The sequence below is a fragment of the Pituophis catenifer genome, unplaced genomic scaffold, assembly GCF_029215685.1.
Source record: "Pituophis catenifer annectens isolate HBS135680 unplaced genomic scaffold, rPitCat1.0.hap2 SCAF_1, whole genome shotgun sequence".
In the NCBI taxonomy this organism is placed as follows: domain Eukaryota; kingdom Metazoa; phylum Chordata; class Lepidosauria; order Squamata; family Colubridae; genus Pituophis; species Pituophis catenifer.
Genome location: NW_027256881.1, coordinates 272972872 through 272995312, shown reverse-complemented (window position 1 = coordinate 272995312; position 22441 = coordinate 272972872). Strand labels below are relative to the sequence as shown.

Genomic DNA, 22441 nt, shown 5'->3' with positions numbered 1-22441 from the left:
AGTAATATTGTAGTACATTCCCTGAGACTGATTACTTTAGGCCATGTTTTGTCCATCTTTTCCATTTTTAAAAGAACAAAGTTACTTGTCTGTTGTGAGCACAGTCCAGTGATTAATCACATCAGATAAGGACAATCCACCTAACCCTCCACAGCAATTCAGCCAGACTTTAGCACAGGATCAAAGTTAGAATCAATCAGCCTGCATTGACTTGGAACTTTGGGTTCAGGTTTCTGTTCAAGATCAAACATCCAGTCCATTAACAGGACCAGCACTCCATTTTGAGTCCAAGAGGCAGCTCCTTAGGAATGAAAGTCTAATGAATGAATATGATAGCAGTCGATATAAAGCCCTATGCATACAAGTTCTATGCTAGAACTTCCAGAAGTAGGGTCTACTCATAAGTGTATTTATGTGGAGAGAAAGACAGCTACTGGGATTAATAAGGCCAATTTACCTGATGGGTGCAAAGTTAGGAAAGAACTAAGCTTGTACACATGTGTTGTAAGAGATCGAAGGGCACTGGTTACAGACCCCCATAAATTATTTATCTGTAACTGAAGAGCCTTCCCTCTTTAACACATTCTTTTTCTTTTTAGAAAATAATTTATCATAACATGGTAGCAACTGAGAATATATAAATGCCAGGACTGCATGAAATAAAACCACATCTATTTGTGATATGGCTGGAGGTTGGCCTAAGGCAGTATCCTGGGGATGTAGCCTAGTTGACTTGCCTTCTACTTTCAAGTCATGCACCAACTGCAACATTGAAAAGATGAAAATGTGGTTTCTGAGATTGGAACCATTGCAAAGAATGCTGCCCACAGGTGAGCAGTTATGAATGCCTTTGTATGTATGTACTTGAACCACAAGGACAAGCTGGAGCCGTTGCTCATGTACCATCCTGAGCTCATGGATGGAAATATTAACACTGGTGTTGAAATTCCTGAATTCCAGTTTTGGGGGATATTAACATCCACACCCCAGAAGAATCATCATGTCACAGTATAGTGAGTTTATGACTCCCATTAGCATTTGTGGGCTTTTAAATTAATAGCACAAAACACATACCTTTGATCTTGTCCTTACACTGGAGATGATTCTGACATGAAAGACAAACATCTATTGTTTGTTGTGGGTCTTTCTTGTTGGGCTGCAGATCACAGATGTCCTGCCCTCTGCATGTGGAATTGGACTCTTAGGTTGTTCTATCCAGATCCTATGGGAATCAGAGGGGACCTAGAGAGGGAAAAAGGTAAAGCTTTCCCTCGCATATATGTGCTAGTCGTTCCCGACTCTAGGGGGCGGTGCTCATCTCCGTTTCAAAGCCGAAGAGCCAGCGCTGTCCAAAGACGTCTCTGTGGTCATGTGGCCAGCATGACTAAACACCAAAGGCGCATGGAATGCTGTTACCTTCCCACCAAAGGTGATCCCCATTTTTCTACTTGCATTTTTTACGTTCTTTCAAACTGCTAGGTTGGCAGAAGCTAGGACAAGTAACGGGAGCTTACCCCATTACGCAGCACTAGGGATTCGAACCGCTGAACTGCCAACCTTTCGATCGACAAGCTCAGTGTCTTAGCCACTGAGCCACCTCATCCCTTTTTATACATAGGGATATATCCTTATAAATTGGCACACAATTCAATTATCTTGATTCCCATAGTAGAGAGACAACCAAAGCATTGAATAAGAATGCTTTTATAAGGCCTTTGCCCAACTGCCAATCCCAAACGCTCTCTAATTTACCAATGGGCTAAAGATGAAGAAGTGACTGGAAGAAAAGTCTTTATTGGTGAAAAGGTTGACCATTTTAATAAATGTTGACCATTTTAATAAATGTTACTAAACCAGGCAGTGTTAAGTATGGACCTATCTGGTGGTTGTAGGAGGAACGAACTGCCTGTTTTTGTGCCTATTGTGTCTGCAGATTCCCATCTAGCAATCTTGCTCAGAATTACCTGGACCATTTTGGGAAAAAATGGGCAAGACAAAGTATCTGCTGACATATTAGATTTGTGGATTTCTTTATGCTTTAAGTTGTTCCCAGAGTCTGTAATGGTGAGCAATACAGTGTTTTGTAAAATTAACATCTGAGGGCGGGTAGGATTCTCTTGTGATGTGAACATCACCACTGGTGTATTTCATTCATATTCTTTCAGTTGCTGAATCCAGGAGATTGTCGATGCTTCTTTGAGAGAGGGGATAATGCTGCCTGCCTATAGCCTCTTTTGGATCCAGCCATTTTTTGAGAGCTTCTGTCCAATCTTCACTTTTAATTTATCTTATGGCATTTGGAGGTCATTCTACTTTCAATGCTCTCTGGGCAAAACAATTGCAATACACTTGAAAAAAACAAATGTAATAATAAAATTATTATTATTATTATTATTATTATTATTATTATTATTATTATTATTATTAAATAAATAATTAAATAAAATAATAAAAAAGTAACAGTGATACCCATTGTCATCGGGGCACTTGGTACCATGTCCAATAATTTTATAAAATGCATCAAGAAATTGCAGCTTCCTGCAATAACACCAGTGGAACTGCAAAAACCTGCACTATTCGGAACATCTTTAAGAAGGTACTTGGTTGATACCTAGGACACTGGCAGCAACCCGTATCAACCATTAGCGCCAGTCAATGGTATTTGTGATGCATTTTTGAATGTTCAGTTGACTGAGTTTCATGTTTAATGAATAAAGTAAATAATAATAATAATGCCCATCATGTGCCCCCATTCAGCTTAGAACAAAGGAGAATGAATTATATCCATATTCACTTTTTTATGAAAATCCATGTGGATGCTATTCCTGGGAAAATTGGCAGCATTGTCCATAGCCCATGGTCGTCTAAAGAAGTGGGGTAAGGATTATCAGGGGATGCTGTTGAGATGATTGAACTAGGCAGGCAGTTTCTGTTCTGCTGAGGCAATTTCTAATGTAACCTGACACTATGCAGTGTAGGTTTAAAAGTGACCAGCATCATTTTGAATTGGTTCCAGAAGTTCACCGGTATAGCAGTTTCAAAATATGTATTTTTCTGCACTAACTGTGTGCTCTACCTCTACGTAATATTCTAGTTCTGTGTCGTACACTTGCTATAGTTTCTGAATTATCTTCAACACCAATCCAACATACATCATGTTGCAATTTTATATCAATTTGCGCTTTTATATCAATTTGTGCTTTTATATCATTTCATTTTATAAAACCAAGAATTTTGCTTTATACAATGCCTACAATTGTATGATTGGGCAGCTAACAATGTAGCAAGTATATAAGTAAAATAGAATTGACTGCCACATGCTTTTACAAATATTATTTTTCAAAAGAAAACAAGTGCACACAAACATTGAGAAATATAGTCCCTGGATAACCTCTGTATTATGGGGGCGGAAACACACAGACTACAGTATGGAAACCAATACGAAATACCTATGTACAGTTCATATCAAAGTGGAACATTCACTGAACTTTCTTATATCTGCAAATATACAAATGTGTGTTCAGTTAATATTTGTAGAATCCAGTGGACAGAGGTAGATATTTAGACCATGCCTCATTATTTTCTCATGACACAGCTGCAAAATTGGCTTTGCAACTGAGTATATGTTTAACAAAGAGCTATAATCAGCAACAGTTCTTAGACAAGTATACAAACGTACACATTATATTCACATTTTATACATATTTGAAACGTCATAGATGTACATCGTAGAAAAGCAGTGTGTTCTTCTGCTCATGTTATGGCCTACAATCCCTTACCGTCCGCTGTGTGACTACAACAGAAGTTAGAATTCAAAATACTTAAAACTGCATTGTGATCCTTTTTTTCCTCTTGGCATATACCTTTAAAAGTGTCTTATACAAGTTCCAGAGAAGAAATGGGGAACTGAAGAATCCGACTGCAGTGGAATCAAGCACCAGCAAATAGACCGGCTTTTTGTTATTCCTTTCAGGACAAGGAAAGGGTTTGAGATTGCCCACAGGTGCTCCAGATATTTGTTCCTTGTGAGGAATTTGAAGACAGTTTCTGGCAGGTTTAGAGCCGTGGGAGACAAGGCAACGCTATCGTTGCTCAGACCGTGGTTGGTTGGTCTTTATGGACATAGGCTTTGCATACATTCTTTTCTAAACACTTTCAGAAATTGCTTTTCAGCCAGTAAAGTTTTGACAGTATTGGATGAGTTTCCTTCGATTCTCAGTGAAAGAATTTTTTATCACAAGTGGTCCTCAACTTACAACCACAATTGAGCCCCAACTTTCCGTTTCTAAGCCAAACACTTCTTAAATGGATTTTGACTCGGTTTATCACCTTTCTTGCCACAGTTCTTAAGTGAATCACTGCTGTTGTTAAGTTAATAACATGGCTATTAAGTGAATCTGGCTCTCCTATTGACTTTGCTTGTAAGAAGATCCCAAAAGGTGATAAAATGACCCTGGGACATGACAATCGTCATAAATATGAACCAGTTTCCAAGCTTCCAAATTTTGATCCCCTAACCATTGGGATGCTGCAATGGCCATGTGAAAAACCGCCATAAGTCACTTTTTTCAGTGCTGTTCTAACTTTGAACAGCCACTAAACGAACTGTTGTAAATCAAGGATTACCTGTACAAATTTAATGATTTTTTTTAAAAAAAATCCTTTTTTGCAATAAACAACAAAAAGGTGATTACAGCTTTTATTTTGGAAAGTTACAAATTGACTAAAGGTACGGATGGATTCTAAATAAAATTTTGGAATTAATTATAAGAAACCTTTCAATGATAAATGTTTGTTTTGAAATCTCTTTAAAAACTAGGATAGGATGAGACTTTGAAGGTTGGACACTAAAGGGAAGCAGAAGGAACTAAATATTACAATTAAGGGAGAAGAACACTTAAATTTGACTAATACAGAATGAAGCAAAATATTTTAACATTGGACATACTCAAATATATTTTTGAACTATGGATCAAAGGTTAATTTTAAGAGTCTGCCTCTAATTGTCTTTCAAAAGTGTCTTCTGCAAAATGGAAACAGGTAACTAAGAACAATTTACCAACTGAAATTTGCTTCAAATGTTGCTGTTTCACTTATATTCCCAAAAGTAGAAACTGCAGATACAATTGAATGCCTAATTGGCATCCTCAAAGAAATATATAAACCACTATGGTAAAAAGATCAGGTGGAAGGAAAATTTGGGATAATACTATACTAGCATGATTATCCTGCTGAAAACAAAGAGCAATCAACAAGAGAAGGCACACTGATCATACATACTGAACATTTCCAACTTGTAGAAAATTGTGCCAGTAATATGCTGTTCCCTGCTAATCCAAATGTTGGATAAAAAAATTTAAATCATGGCAAATTGCAAACCAAATAATTAACCATGATGCAACTGAACAAAATCTGAGGCAAACTTGCCCCTCCTTTAGAAATAATCTGCACAACTAATTGTATGGAAAATTGTTCCTGCTAACATTGAAAAAACACATTGAAGAAAAAAGTTTTGGCAAGGAATAGGTAAAACAAAATCAGCTGTGCAGCCCTGAGCCCACAGAAACAACAGGGGACAAGAGTCAAGTGCAATCTGAGCTTCAGCTTCAAACACTGGAAGCAATTAATAGAATCAGATTTAAAATAAGAGGCATCCATACTGCACTTTCACAGCTGGAGAACAGGACAGATATTTAAGGAACTCTTACCTGCATTCTTAGGAAGGAAATGTAAAGAGGTTTACAACCATCAAGATCAATCAGCATATAAATTATACACGCCGAGATAGTTGAGCTTAATTCTTAATATCATTAATAACATTTCACAGCAGGGTAAAACCTCCTTCACACATTCAATTAGTTACTGAAGAATGAGGACAAGCAAAACAAACCAACTTTGCCTTGGCTGCCCCAAAGAAGCCTGCTCCCATGGCAGAAGCAACTTAATTGAAGAATTTATATAAGGAATTTAGATGATGGAGGAATAAAAGTCAGAGATGACTTCTACTCAGAAGAGAGGCAAAATTAGGCCTCCTCAGAAGAGCACTCAAACATGTACTGTAGAAGAAAAGTCCTGACATTCCAATCAATACCGCAGTTTATTTAATGTCAAATTTAAAATAATGGAGGTGCTGTAATTTAGGTCCAGTATTTTAACCGTTAAGACAATTTGCTTTGTATTTTCCCTGAGCAATTGAATCAGAAATGCTGTGGCTGCCACCCCCAAATTTTGTGTTCTATCTGTGTTATCATGGCAGTAAGAATATTTTACCAGGATGCTCTAAATCTTGGTAATGCAGTACTTCTTGCATTTTATGATTTTACTATAATTTATATTTAAAAACCTATATTTTTTCCTCTTTCAGACTTAAGTGAAGAAATGTCCTACTTGTCAGCAGAATCTGCATCTAAGGAGTTGAAATTACAGACTGAGTAGTCACTAAAAACTCAAACAGGCCTTGCAGAAATATGTTAACATTCCACATTGCACCTAACTGGAATATCACAGTGCTGATGTAAAGAGAACTGATTCCTACTGCAGATACTGATCAGCTATCTTAGGTTAGTGAATATTTTTATTAAGATTTAAGCAACAAAGAAATAATTATTCTTAATCTTCCCTGTTAATGGTTTTTCAGTTAAACAATTTTCAGCCCGGAGAAGAAAGATTTAAAATTTCTTCATGCAGGGTTCTTTTGATTTCAAATTGACAGTAAAGTTGCTTTTATTTTGTGAAACAGACTTGAAACGCAAAGGTGTCACTCTCATTCCCTAGTGTATGTTCTTTATGCTTACTTCAGCATCAATTGCTTACATGATGGATATTCATTATTTTGTGATAATGAGTTATACACATCAGGATGTAAATTGTTTCAGAAGATGATAAATTGCTTTCTATGAATCATTAATCTATTGTACAATTACACAATTCAAATTATCATGTATAGCTCCCTTCAAAAAAAAAAAAAGAAATTAGTGTTGAGCTCAGTATTTTTTATCAAGAGCTCCAAAGTACAAAAGGCATTTTTATGTATTCCTAATTAATGATTGGTCAACTGAAAACCATCACAATATGGTATGGAAAGCAGATTGAAATATCAAAATAGGCTAAGAATGGAATAGTCATTCTATATACTTAAAAATGCAGTCTAATCCTATTCAGGATTCTGTTCAGCAGAAATAATAGAAAATATGAAATGTGTTCATTTGCTAACAACTAGATACCTTAATAAAAAGAAAAATAAGAACTGCTGCTTTATTCAACTTCAATTATCTTATAACGTTAAAAATGAACCCAACATCAATACACATTTTCTGCCAATTCTATGGCAGAATTAATGCTTATAATGTACTTGAAAAGATGCTAAAGCAGGTCTTGCACACCAGCCAAAGAGGGCATCTGGGCAGCAAATCTAGAAAGCAGTCTGAAAATGGACCAACAAGAGATGTGGTAACTAGCAGCCCTTAGAGAAGAAATATTTTTTGCTCTGTGCTCAAAAACTTTGCATTGTGTATATTCGTATACACACAATCTTTATACAGCCAACAAACATTTCAGTAGACCAATGCAGCAATTCACCTCCACTGCTTCTTTTTCCACTGAGTTTTACTCTCTGTTGAAAAGCTTTTCAGGAACAAAGCGTTATTTTTTTTTTTGTGACCTCTCTCTGTAATGCTCCCTGGCATGATTCTTTCAGTCCCGAAGATTTTTCCTAGCATCAGCTGCTGCCTGGGGTGCTGGATTCCAATTGCCAACTTCACTTATGGCTGCTCTTCACAAGCTTCCAATGTTAGGAAAGCTCTTCAGCTTTTCGGGAAAGTCATCTTTGTACAAGACTGGATCAGCCCGGTGCTCCACCACTTTCAGAGGCATGGTCCCAAAGACAGAGGCAAATTTGTTAATGCATTCGGACCTAAGGGGAGGAGGGGGGAATAAATGAAATGCTTATAAACAGATTGCCCCACTGTATGTTTATTTAACAACTTGTTGTTTGCAGCTCCCCCTTTCATTTTCTCCCCAATTATTTAATATTTAATTAAATAGCAGCAAAGCAAACACGAAGCAAATACAATGTGGTTTCTGTTAAGGCACTGCAAATGCAGTAAAGGTAGCATTTAAAAGATTAATGCTATTATGATGCCTTCCTACTGTTAGAAGTAGGAAATGGGACAAAGAACCTCTCATGCTGGAAAGATATGAATCTCTATGACTGATGTATATAACCAAGGCAAAGATATAAAGAGATGCTATCAGCTGCACATGTATGCAGCATGGTCAAAGTTTCATTAGCCCCTCTCCAGCAGAATTCCAGAGATTCTTAAAGTGGTGCGCATGCTGCAAACTACAGTGGATTAATTGCCAAAATATCTCTTAAACAGTCTCTGCCAGGTCAAATTTGGCACTATACAGGGCTTGCAAAAATAAGCCTGTAGGTAACAAAAGACATACAAAAATACTTCTTTGGCTTTTTATTTTTTTGAAAATAACTACTGGAATTTACTTCCTTTATGTTATCTACACTAATGCCTGTGCTTGAAAGCTTAAGTTACAACATTTCTTTAAGAGCTAAAACCCTAAAGTGACTAGTTTATTTTCATTGTCCAAACTCAATGACATGAGGGTTTTTTTAAATTCAAAAACATGCAAGTGTCCACATTTTTAAAAAGCATGTTGGATTCTTATTCACCCTACTTATCATCTCACTTCTCTCTATAAGACTAGTGGGTGACCGAAATAAGAAAACACATACATGTTAGAGGATGTAACACATTTCAGCTATCAGTTTGAAGGGTACATTTCAGTGACTATGAAATAATATGGCAAAAGGTACATATCTGCTAAGGAGCAGATACGTTAGTCTTTCCTAAAAATTGTCCACTTTAATAAACTTATTTATCTGCAAAATCTGTCCCAAATATCTTTAAGTAGTTGATGCTTTCAAACCTAAAATTGATATCCAAAAGCAAACAAAAGGCTCCACATCAGGGGTGAAATGTAAAATTTGTTACTACCGGTTCTGTGGGCGTGGCTTGGTGGTGGTGGGTTAATGTGACTGGGTGGGCGTGGCTAACTTTTTTTTAAAAAAACTTTTCAAAGCATTTTTTCTAATGCTCTGAAAAGCCTCTGCCAATCAGGCAACTCAGCTGGATCGTCAGAGAGGCATTTTAAAAAATACCTCTCTGCCGATCAGGCAACTCAGCTTTTCAAAGCATTTTTTTTACCACCTCTTCCGCTAAAGAGGTTGCAGAAAAAAATGCTTTGAAAAGCCTCTGATGATCCCAGTTGAGCCGCGCGATCATCAGAGGCTTTTTTTTTTTAACTTTTAAAAGCATTTTTTCTTCGGAAGAGGTTGTAGAAAAAATGCTTTTAAAAGTAAAAAAAAAAAGCCTCTGATGATCCTGCGGCTCAGCTGGGCATGGTGGGAGGGGGGGCAGGGATTTTTGCTACCGTTCTCCGAACCACCCTCCGCCATCACTACCAGATCGGGCAATCTGGTCCGAACCGGGAGCATTTCACCCCTGTTCCACATGATGCCCAGTGAGGCCCTCAAGAACCTCTCTCAGAATTGTTACAGAATTATACTTTTTAATCATGCAAACAAGGGAAGCAAGTTAGTTAATTTATTCATGAAATTTATAGCTGAAGAAACTATGTTTATTATATCTCATTAGTGGAAAACAAATTTAGATTTTTTTTCTTAGTTTTCCAATGGCTGAAACAGGATAGTTGGATCACCACTTAGAAATCAAGAACCCAAAAAGGACTATGTTCCAGCCTTGTGCTTCACGCATAACAGATTTTCCCAGCATACTTGTCAAATCGTTGTCAAAGCAAAGGCAGTTTTAAGATGAAGCGCCTAGTTGCTGCAATTCAATAACCAAAAGGCAAGGCAATTGCATTAACATCCTTTTCACCTTTTTTTTTTAGTGATATATAGTAATATCCCTTTGTAGTGTGAAAACTGTTACTGTTTTTCTTGAATATCTGTACTGAAAATTACTCTTCATATTTATTCTTGTTTATGATGGCAAACACTTGTCAATTAAAGCTTGCTGAAACTGCCCCAAAAATCTAAAATGAAAAATTGGTTTTAAAAAAAATTAACTCTCTTTCAAAAAGCAATAATACCCAAACTGAGAAACCATAATATGCAGATATTATTTTAGGAATATATTTTAGGAATATATTTAGGTATACATTTATACATTTTACCAATTCTCTCACTCCAATATGGTTTTTCTACATAGACCAATGGATTTAGCTGAAATTTGGACACAACCAGCTAATCTTTTAGAGGATAATAAGACAGTACATTAAATACTGGAAATGAGAAAAGAACAGGATGAGGCACTCACCTTTCTACCATGTGTGTCTGATCTAAGGATAACCCATCAATGGCTGTGCATTCTGGACATTTGAATTTCTTTCTGGGTGTCACCTATATAAAGACAGTATAACTATAGACTTAACAATCAGACATTAATCTCACTACTAAAAATGCAATTTTTGAAATGCAATCTATGTGTCAAAGTGAAAATCAAATTCTTGAATATGGAGGAAAAAAATATATCCATACCATTTACTTAGCTGACTGCAAAACTCAAAGTAGCCCAATTTTTTAAAAAAATATTCTTGGAGGGGTTTTGCCTGCTGTAAGTGGAAAGTAGCAGTGATGACAACTTCTTAATTCCTGTTTAATGACTGTTTTCTCACTGCCAAGTTTCCTGTATAAACACTATTTGTTTTCACAGCATAAAAGTGATGAAATATAGCTTCCCATACTTCACCGTAACCTTAATCCAACAGACACACTTTGCTCATTTAATAGCTGAGTGGCAAACTCTGAGAGGCTCTCCCAACTGTACAACTCTTACAACAAACACACATGCTTTATCTTTTAAGGCTTTTCTCAAAATCATAACCACTGGTTTGGGCAAAAGTTGATGGGCAGGCAGGAAAACAGACCTTGCTAACTGAAGAAATGCCTTGAGACCTCTAAATCTCATTCCAAGTTGTCACATTTCAAAATGAACTGAAAGGTTCTAGGCCAAAAAGTTATTGAAGCGTATCAGGAAATTCATTCAGGGATAAAAGTTCATATAAAAACTGATCTTGCAATTAATGTTTTTGCAGTGAACAGTCTAATAAATCAGCTTTTGCAGCTGAAATAGGCAGGGATGGATTGTTCCTTCACATTCCCCACCTCTCTTAAATCTTGTTTATTTTACTTTTTTTTAAAACGGCTTAATTTTCTGCAATTATTAAGGAAACTGATTTCTTCAACTATCTGGTCATAATGGTCACAAGCAATAGAGTATACTCATAAGCAAAAAAATGTATGGATGTGGAGAGTTGAGTCTTTTACAAATAGATGGAATCATCTTCAAAATGGATGAGAAAAGAGGCACAGAGCTCTAAAAAGCTATGTTTAAACTATATAATCATGCGATCTTTGAGTCTGCTGCTACGTGATAGATCCTGAGGAACAATTGAATAAAAACTCACCTTAATAACCGCTTTCCCAGTTACATTGGCCACTAGAAAATTCATGGCAATGTCTTCACAATTCATATGCGCATCCACCCAGTTTTTGATGTCCCCAGGCATTTTATATGTATATAAGTAATTAAAATACTGAAGAATAAGAAAAATAACATAGAAAGGAAAAGTTTAGTTTTGATATGAACGACATTGAGGCACTAATAAAACTTTATGTGAAATGAGTATTTAATGTGCTAGTTTATTTAAAACAATTTTAATGCATCCTATTAGGTGCAGTTCTATAGTTCCAACGAGTGGTATAGGTACATCACTGAGGTATATAATACCAAAGAATCAAACCAAAGGAGGGTGATGTTTTATGCAGATGATGGTAAGAAAACAGCTAGACAAGTATTTGAAAGACACAGATCCCTTTTATCAAAATCAGACAATGCAAATAACTACTGGATGGGGCAGATCTATGTGGGAATAGAAGGTGTTTAACAGAACAAATCTTTTAAAACTTTTTGTTAAAACATTTCATATAATTTTCATTTTTAAGTATAACTTGTTTTTTTTGAGTTAGTATATCATGCTACTTAGAATTTACTCCTGTTTAGTAATTTAGGGAAGATGCTATCAAACGCATCAATGTGTTACTAAAAATGAATAATAATCCTTCCTCTCAGCAAAACAGCTTTGAAATGTGTAAATGACTATAAATAGTTTTTTTAAAAAATTTTCTGAGAATTGTTAATAGGGCGAGGGAAAAGTGACCCCACCCACCAACCCATAACATTAGCTCTATTTGAAGCGCTGAATTTGAGCTGCTTTGAATGTAGCTTCCTATATGCTACCTCCCAAGTGGATTTTAAAATTTTCAGAAGTATTTCTAACTGTAGAGTGTATAAGGCATCTTTCTATCATTCAAAGATAAGAAATGCCATCATGGGGAGATATAATAATCTTTGCCTTTGCTGTAATACCCATAACAATGTAACTCTTGTTGAATTTAATTCTATACTATGATAATTTATTTAAAAATCAAAACCAACATGTAAAGTTTAAGCGTTAAATTGATTTTAAAAAGACACCTCTGCTTCTACATCCAGATCAGCTAGCAATCATTAAGAAACTATTGGTAGTCCTTGTTTAGTAACTGCCCCAGTTAGTGATTGTCCTGTTATGACAGTAACAATAATTTTTATAGTCATTCCTTGCATTTACAATCTACACAGGTGTGTAAAAGAAGGAAAACTGTACAATCATAAGCACAGAGACAGTTTTACTTAGCAACAGCTTTGCTTAATGAGCAAGTTCCTATAGGAGATGATCAGGCTGAATCTGAGAGAGGGGTCAAGCACATCATCAGCTTGGAATCCCTTTGTCCCCACAAGAGATCTACGGCAAGTCCAGAATCAATTCCATTGATTCTTATCTACCACCAATTTGCCTTGACCTTTAGAAGTTTAGATTCTTGTAGAAAGATAACATGGAATAAACTTGTACTCATTTGAACAATCCTGGTTCCTGATTTCTTGTGCCAGACAGTTGCTGGTCCTAATTATGCTCACTAAATGAGACTACCTGCACAAGTGGGAACCAAGAAAAATATAATATTTGAGATGTAGAAAGAGGTTTAAGTATTTTATCAAAATACAATTAACGATCTTTACATATCATATGTCCATATATCATGATTATATTTCACATGTCCAAGAACATATAAAGATCAATGCCACATTTTGCTATAAACCCTTATTTTCCCACTTTTTGAATATAAGGATCCTTTTCCCTTGACAACCTTAACAACTTTAAGATGTATCGATATCAACTCCCAGAATTATCCAGCTACATTTCTGGGTTTGAAGTCCATACATCTTAAAGTTGTTGAGGTAGAAATACTGCCCTAGTCAATGCTAAGTGAGTTCATAATTTCAGCTTCCCATCAGTTTTTGGAATCACCTCTACCTTGTGATAAAAGGCTGCCCCTGTTAGCACCATTGAGACTTCATTGGTCCACTCTGATTCATACTTCCATTTACTTGTTTCATGGTCCCACAAATGCAGGCGGCCAGGATAGCCAACTAATCTGTCAGGGAACTCTCTCCACACCTGCAGAATACAGTAAGTGAATCAATATATTTTAGTAGCATAAAAACATTACAAGAACAAATTAAGATTGAATATATGATAGAGGGTGTTGGAGCAGCAAGCAAGAAATGACAATGTATTGCCAATGTAGTTAGCAATAGCACTTAGACTTAGCACTTATATACCACTTAACAGTGCTTTACAGCCCTCTCTAAGCAGTTTACAGAATCAGCATATTGCCCCCAACAATTTGGGTCCTCATTTTATCCACCTCAGAAGGATGGAAGACTGAGTCAGCCTTGAGCCTGGTGAGATCTAAACTGTCAAATTGCAGGCAGCCGGCAGTCAACAGTTGTAGCCTGCAGTACTGCACTCTAACCACTGTGCCACCGCAGCTCAGTTAACACAGATAGCATCTCTTTCTCTACCATATACCCACCCATCTGATTTATACTGTTCTTCAAGAAGGCATCTTAAGAATGACTCTGTTTTTTTTATAGAGCAATGATCCACAAGCTCTTGTTTTTGAATCTTCTGCTCTTGTACAAAAGGGAAATGTGTCTCCACAACTGTGGCAATGTATTTATTTACTTATTTATTTGATAAATTTATCTAGCTGCCCATCTCACAAACGTGATTCGGGGCCATAGACAAAGTTAGAAAAGAAATAACAAAAAACAACAAATAATATAAAAATACAACAAAAAGCATTAAACACCTTTACATTAAAGTCCTCTGGGAGAAGGGCGGTATAGAAATAAAATTATAATAACATTAAAAGTACAGGTAGTCCTCGATTTACAAGTTTGTTTAGTGACCATTCTAAAAAAGTGACATATCACCATTTTTCACACTTATGACCATTGCAACATCCCCATGGTCATGTGATTTACATTCATATGCTTAACAACTGACTCGTATTTATTACAGTTGCAGTGTCCCATGGTCATGTGACCCTCTTTTGAGATCTTCTGACAAGCAAAGTCAATGGGGAAGCCAGATTCATTTAACAACCAGATTATTAATTTAACATCTGCAGTGATTCACTTACAAATGTGGCAAGAAAAGTCGTAAAATGGGACAAAACTCACTTAACAATTTTCTGACTGAGCAACAAAAATTCTGGGCTCAGTTGTGGTCATAAGTTGAGGACTACCTGTAATAAAACCATTAATACTAGAAAGCTTAATTCCCAAAAGAGATCAGAATGCAACAAGTTCAGCAGAAACAGTTTTAGGCAGAGAAGGAAGGAGAGAGATAAGAAAAAGCCAAACACATCATCAGTGGTTATGGAAAAGTTGGGAAAGGAGTATCACTTAAGGGATTGCAGAGACTTTTCATCCAGTAGATCCAAGGGCATCTCTGACTCAGCCCTGACTGTCTTGCAATAGTCCTTATTATAAGCAGCCGATTTACTCTAGGAATTGGCCTTCTGAAAAGTGGTGAAGACCTGGCTTTTCCGGCAGGCCTGGGGCCGTTGATCTCGCTGTTGTGATCTGGCGAGATCCGGCCATGAATGGTGTGAATGGGTTTTAATTGTTTTTAATGTTTTAATTTTTAATGTTTTTATATATGGTTTTTAAATGCATTGTAAGCCGCCTTGAGTCTTCGGAGAAAGGCGGCATACACGTTGAACAAACAAACAAACAAACAAACAAACAAACAAACAAACAAACAAATAAATTATTGGGGCTTTGATGATTATGATTATGTGCCATCAAATCAATGCCAACTCTTAGCAACCACACGAATGAGTTTCTCTAGGAAAAAACTGAGGCCATTTGATGGTCATAATTCCTTTCACTAACTGGTAGGAAGGTATCTGTTCCCTGTCCTAATTTCTAGCTGATAGTCTGGGAGTTAGGATTGCTTTCTTGGCAGTATACAAAGGCAGGTAACTTGCTTTTCAAAGCATTAAGCTAGCATGACCGACTCTGCGAAAGATAAATGGACATAGATTCATCAAAAACACCAATTATCAAAGTTACATTTTGGGACAAATCGAAGATCAATAAATTGATATACTGCTTTCAGGAAAGAAGCCATTTCAATCCCCTGTTTTACACAGGGCGTTAAGATTTTTTTAAAAGAGTAATTTCCAGACTTCGAATCGCAAAAACCTGGTTGAGAGCAATACTAGATTCATTCTCTTTACTTTAAAAATTGTTAAATATTTCAATACATGCTTCTTCTTCTTCTTCTTTTTTTTTTTTTGCACATTTGCTTTTACCTTCTTGTGAAGTAAAACAAAAATTGCTGGTGATTGGCAGAAATGTTGCATAGTCCTAACTGCTTAAGAGCCCAATGCATTATCTTCTATCAACACAACTCTGAGAAGTGTCTTTTTCCTTCACGCAAAACTTCCACTTAAAATCACGGAGCTATAAATATGCTTCTGCATCTTTAAACAAAACAGCCTATAAAGCCTGTGTTGCTCTTAGTTCAGTAGTTTTGCACTACGCAATAAATTATTAGGAATCCTAATAGTTCACTCTTAACAAGTAAAAAATGTCTGACACTTTGAGTGTTACTTTAATTTTTATGGCTGAAAGTGTACAGAGATCAAAGCGCCTCTTCTTTTCTTCTTTTTTATAAGTAAGCTTGATCGATAGAGCCAGACATGTCTGCGCTGATACAAAGTTCAACCATATGTTTAAAAATAGGGTCTGGAGAATAAGGAGGGGAAGAACTTTGCCAATATCCAATTCCAAATATTTCTCCTGAATGAAGAACTCCCCCCCCCCAAAAAAAAAGAAATCCTCCTTGTAACATTACAGACTGCTACCGTTCTTACAGATTTCCTTTGCAAAAAACTAAGAAATGCATTAGACACTTTCATGGGGAAATATATAAACAGATAAATAAATTACTATAGGCTGAGGACAAGTTAAACATCTGGCAGCCAGCTCAGACCTGTCAAACAGGTCAAAGACACTCTGGTCTGAGAAAGATTGATCTGCAGTCACTGATTTGTAGTTGAAGGTAGAAAATACATTTATACATGTTTCCTTTTATACTTTTCTAGAGAGCACACTTTATCCCTACTATTGAAAAAAACACCTTCTGTTATATTGGCATTTGATATTTTTAATTTGGAGAATTCACATTACTGGAATTTTGCATCTATCCAGATTTTTTAATGAAGTTATTTGAAATGCTTTCTGTATATTATTGCCTTAGAGAGCGACACTATTTTATAAACTGGAATTCATTATTTTCAAAAACAACTTCTGTAAGGTGCACCACTCAAGGAAGAAGAAGCTGAATCCAAGGGACACCAAGTTCATTCAAGGATTATCCAGATTGTTAGGCATTTGCACAATCTAAGCATCTGGACAACACACTTCAGACAAAATAGGCGAAAAGGTCCCAGAAGTTCAAGTGCAAGGCTTGGAACTGCAGTTCACTGATTCAGTTGATGAATTATTGTAATACCTTGGAAAAGTAATTTAACGTTTTCAATATAAGACAGACCGATGCCTATTACTACACTTTCTTAATGTACAAGTGGCTTGTTCAAATTAGATCAATGTACATTCAAAATATCCATATTATTGAAATATCTTATTCCCTTTTAAAATGAATTATTATTTAGATAGCTAGTTAGCTAGCTAGAGTTTGTGTGGGCAAGAGAGACACAATGTGTGAGAGAGAAAGACAGAGAGAGCTTAATGAAATAGAGACATACCAACTTGCGTCAAACAAAGGCAACCTAAACACAGTATACAATGCACATACAATAAGGATATGAGCATAAGAAATGTAGAGAAAAATTCCTTATTATTATAGGTTGTCTTGATCCACAACTGTTCAGTCAATGATCATTCAAAGTTATGGAAGAACTTAATGAAGGCACTTATGACTGGTCCCCAAAGTTACAACCATTCTAGTGTCCTACAGCCACATGATCAAAATTCAGACACTTGGCAGCCCGCCCACACTTAGGACTACAGGAGCACTTCAACTCTCCCCAGCTGCCTATCTTCCCCTCCCTTCATGCCCTTTAGGCCCACTCACCTCCACTGCCCCTGTCCTCTTAACTGACCATGTCATCTTCTGGCTCTCACTGTTAACTAAGCATGCCCAGCCTGGCCCTTTGCAAAAGCAGCTGCTGGCAACACAAGGCTGTCTTCCCTAAACCGTGCACGGTGGTTTCCTTGAGAGACCTGGGTGGTTTCATGTGGCCAGCAGCAGCCTTGCCAAGGGCCAAGTCAGGCATGCCTCATCAAGAGCAAGAGCAAGAAGATATTGAAGGTTAGCTGAGGTGGTGCAGTGCAGGGCAGTGTAGGGCTCTCCAAGTGCAGAATTTATTCTAGGAATTTATACCACATAAAATTAGCAGCCTTCTTACCTCATAGCCAAACTGCAGCTCATCCGAGGTCAACATGATGATATCATCATCAATGGCTAACACAGCCTCTGTTTCAATCTCAGCATAGGGGAAGAATCGATTACTCAGTTTATTTTCTGTGGTTCGTACAACTGTTAATGGAACTCGAACTTTAGGCCAAACAGTTTCTGCAAAATAAAAATCAGAAGTAGTTTCTTTGCATTCCTATGTTTAGCTATAGTTATTAGCATAACTCTCTCCAAATCAATTAAAACTCCAAAACAATTAAAACTCGGACCACCCATTTTCTGAATAGTTTTTATCCCAGAGCTATAATTGCACTCAACAAAGAACTAAAGGGCCACCATCAGTGAGCTGTTGGACAGCATTACTTGGTCTGTTGTGTGGATGTTTGGGTGGTTTAGGGATGGGGAATCTGTGGTGAGTGGGAGTGTGTTTGGGGATTGTTATGTGTGTTGGACCTGGTCTTCGGGTGTTAAGTGAATTTTGTTGTATGGGTATACTGTATATACACGTATAATGACAATAAAGTTATTTATTTATTTATTTATTTATTTATTTATTTATTTATTGTTTGTTTGTTTGTTTGTTTGTTTGTTTGTTTGTTTGTTTGTATACCGCCCTTCTCCCAGAGGGGACGCAGGGCGGTGAACAGCCAAAATTAAAAAACATACAAATACAAACGTTAAGATAATTAAAAAAGAATTAAATCATTAGCTTCCCAATTTAAGACCCCCAAATCCATAAAATTTAAAATCCCAATTAAAAACCATTTAGGCTAGGCCGGCTTGGTGGAATAAAAACGTCTTCAGGGCTTTACGGAAGGTACGGAGGTCTGGGATCAATCATATTCCAGGAGGCAGCTCGTTCCACAGGGCGGGTGCCCCCACAGAGAAGGCTCTCCCCCTGGGGGCCGCCAGCCGACATTGCCTGACCGACGGCACCCTGAGGAGGCCCTCTCTGTGAGAGCGTATTGGCCGGTGGGAGGTTATCGGTAGCAGCAGGCGGTCTCGCAAATATCCTGGCCCTAAGCCATGGAGGGCTTTAAAGATGAGAACCAACACCTTAAAGCGCACCCGGAAGACCACCGGGAGCCAATGCAGCTCGCGCAGGAGAGGTGTTACGTGGGAGCGCCACGTCGCTCCCATAATCACCCGCGCGGCCACATTCTGCACCAGCTGGAGCCTCCGGGTGCTCCTCAAGGGGAGCCCCATGTAGAGAGCGTTGCAATAGTCCAGGCGTGACGTGACCAGGGCATGAGTGACCATGCACAAGGAGTCCCGATCCAGAAAGGGACGCAACTGGCGTATCAGGCGGACCTGATAAAAAGCCCCCCTGGTCACGTCCGTCATATGCTCTTCTAAAGACAGCCATGTGTCCAGGAAGACACCCAAGTTGCGAGCCCCCTATTAAATCAAGTCAATGCTGGTACTGGGGAGAGACTAGAATTAGGGCTACCATGGCTGGGTTGCAAAAATCTGGACAATCACAAGATGGCAGCAAAGAGATTGTTGCACCCATATATGGCATGAGTTCTATAATCAGGGTATCCTCATCAGAAGAACCTAGCAGCATTTGAACTGAAGTTTCTAGATAGTCATAAATTGAGTCCTACACAGAGTAAGATGCAATTCATTAAAAATAAAATTTCAACATATAAAAATAAGTTCTTTTGATTTCAGAATGGCTTCACACTTATGGTACATATGACCACACAATTCTTTGGTAATATAGCAGACTGTCAATAGATGATGAATGAAGCTATTCTAGAAATCTCTTTCCAAATATTAAATGTATACTTCAAGAATGAAGGACATTTTCCTATTCAATTCAATTCGAGCTCTGTACTGTCTCAGTCATATCTGTTCAGTGGGTATGAGAGAATGAGGAGCAACAAGAAAACATGCCATGCAAATTGACGACTATTTGCATAATAACACTGGTTTATAGACTAAAATATTCAACATAAATCAACAAAAGGTGCATCCTATACTGGGCTAACACTGATTTATGGAACATGGAGACCCTATCCCAAATAAGATTTTTTTTCCTATACCATTTCACATTTGGATATGAAAACGTGAACGCCATTCTAAGTAACGACTGCAACTAACTTTATGTAAAGCTGGCAGAGGTCACAGATTACCATTAAATGAACATAATATGCATAGAACAATCTAAGCTCCATCATGAAAGAAATGCTGGCAAAAACAGCATGGTATGATATCCACGTTTGCTGCTAGGAAAATTATGGTTCTATAACTTACATAGAGTACTCTTAATGAGCATATAATGTTCTACACACTTCTGATGTTGGCATCCAAACATAATACCGGAGACAGCTTCCTTAGGAAAACTGTATCATTTTCCAAACCGCACTAAAAACTATGTAAAGAAAGTTTACCTTGGAAGAATTTGGAGGGCTTTTTGGCTTGGTAACAAAAAAAGTAAAAAGTACAGAGTGAAAAGGTTTGGAAATATCATTTCAGTTTCTTACTCCACCTACTTTTGTAGGTGGCCCCTAGAAAATTGCTTTAAAATGTTTTTTAGTACTGTCAGTGAGGTCTTAGTCCAATTTTTAAGGTTTATTTATTTTTTATTTAAAACATTTCTATAGCCGCCCATCATATGTCAAACTCTGGGTAGCTCCCAATCAACAACAGCATCAGTAATAATAGCATAATTCATACATCTCTAAAAACCATTTATTATTTATTTATTAAATTTATATGCTACCAGTCTCTCCTACAAGGTGACTCATAAATATGAAAAGAACCAGTTTGGTCTAATGGTTAAGGCACCAGGCTAGGAAGTAGGAGACCGTGAGTCCTTGTCCTGCCTTAGCCATGAAAGTTGGCGGGATGTCTCTGGGCCAGTTACTTTCTCTCTCTCTCAGCCCAATTTACCTCACAAGGTTGCTGTTGTGGGAAAAAATAGGAGAAGAAAGATGTGTCAGATATGTTCACTGCCTTGAGTTATTTGTAAAAACAATAATGAACAGATACAAATAATTAAAATAAAAAAGTGCCACCAAAGTTATACCTCCAACATCTTCCTTAAATCCTCTCATCCACCTCATTCTATGCCAGTGCTTGGGGGTGGGGGTGGGGGGTGGATGCCAGATCTTAAGTGCTTTTTGGATGGCTAGGATGGTAGTGGACTGCCAAACTTCATGATAAAGAGTATTTCACAAGGCAGGGGCTGTCACAGTAAAGACCCCTTCCTAGATCCCAATGACAGTAACAGACAAAGCTTTGTATATGGAATGTGATTTACTACCACTGATATTATTTTCAGTAGCAACTCCTCTATTTGCTACATAAAGGATATCAATCAGAATGGGGAAATATAGGTAGTTCTACAACCATTTGTTTAGTAAACGTTCGAGATTACAAGGACAGTGAAAAAAGTCACATATTATCATTTTTAACACTTGTGATTGTTTTAGCATGCCAAAATTCAGATGCTTGGCAACTGGCATGTATTTATGATGGTTGCATTATCTGGGGGTATATAGATGACCTTTTGCGAACTTCAATGAGTCAATGCAGAAGCCAGATTCACTTAACAACATGCTATTAAGTTAACTGCAGTGATTCACTTAACAACTAGGGCAAGAAAGATCGTAAAATGGGACCAAACTCACTTAATAACTGTCTTGCTTAGCAATGGAAAATTTGGGCTCAATTGTGATCATAAGTAGAGGATTACCTATACTGCCAACATTGGATCAGAAAATTATAAATTAGGAAGCAGGCACAGAGACAATTAAGTTTATCCCCTGCAATATTCCCAAATTCACATGCAAATGCCACACTGGAAGGAAGTATATCCTTTGGAAAGGCCTGACTGAATGCACAAATTTGGTCATTCTCTGGTATTTCATACTATCAGTAGAGGCAAAGATGAACTTCTATCAGCTTTGGCTATATGTAGAAAAAGCAAAACTAATCATAGTTATTTATGTATTTATTATACTCAGTTTAGATTTGCATGGTAGTGTCTGTAAACATGACTCAGAAGCTCTGTCTGGTACCAAATGCAGCTGCCTATTTCTTGTGTATCCAAGTAGTACATAACATCTATTCTGTACTGGCTACATGAGAGGGTAGTACATTTTCTGGATTGCACTTAAGAATTTTTGATGGTTATGTTTAAAGATTCAGTTTAGAATCAAGTTATCTGAAAAACTACTTACACTTACATGAAATTGCCTGAGTTCTGAGAAGCCCAGGATTATATGCCTTCTTACAAAAAAAGAAAAGAAAAACAAGATCATGAACCTAACAGGCTCAAAGTGTCTTTAAACTATTCTCCATCTATTCTAATGAACACTATCATTAGTTTTGTTTTTTTTATCATTATACCTACAGTTTGCACATATATTTTTACTATATAAATATGATTGATATTTTTGACCTCTTGATATGATTGACCTCTTGATTATAATTAAGGAGTAATAACACAGAAAGAGTTCTGTTTACAGAGATACGGCAGCCTTATAATACTAGTGTG

At 37.1% G+C, this 22441-nt stretch overlaps 1 protein-coding gene across 2 annotated transcripts in view; it reads right to left on the bottom strand.

Moving 5' to 3' along the window:
- Nucleotides 1-7108: 7108 nt before the first annotated feature.
- EXT2 (exostosin glycosyltransferase 2) overlaps nucleotides 7109-22441 on the bottom strand; it is a 66712-nt gene continuing 51379 nt past the window's right edge. For both annotated transcript variants that reach the window (XM_070936008.1, XM_070936016.1), the window contains exons 10-14: nucleotides 17927-18093; nucleotides 13453-13596; nucleotides 11506-11634; nucleotides 10356-10438; nucleotides 7109-7912 (exon numbers count right to left, since the gene is read on the bottom strand). In XM_070936008.1, the coding sequence (XP_070792109.1) occupies nucleotides 7774-7912; nucleotides 10356-10438; nucleotides 11506-11634; nucleotides 13453-13596; nucleotides 17927-18093 (662 nt within the window). In that variant the 3' untranslated portion in view covers nucleotides 7109-7773. The remainder of the gene's footprint in view (nucleotides 7913-10355; nucleotides 10439-11505; nucleotides 11635-13452; nucleotides 13597-17926; nucleotides 18094-22441) is intronic.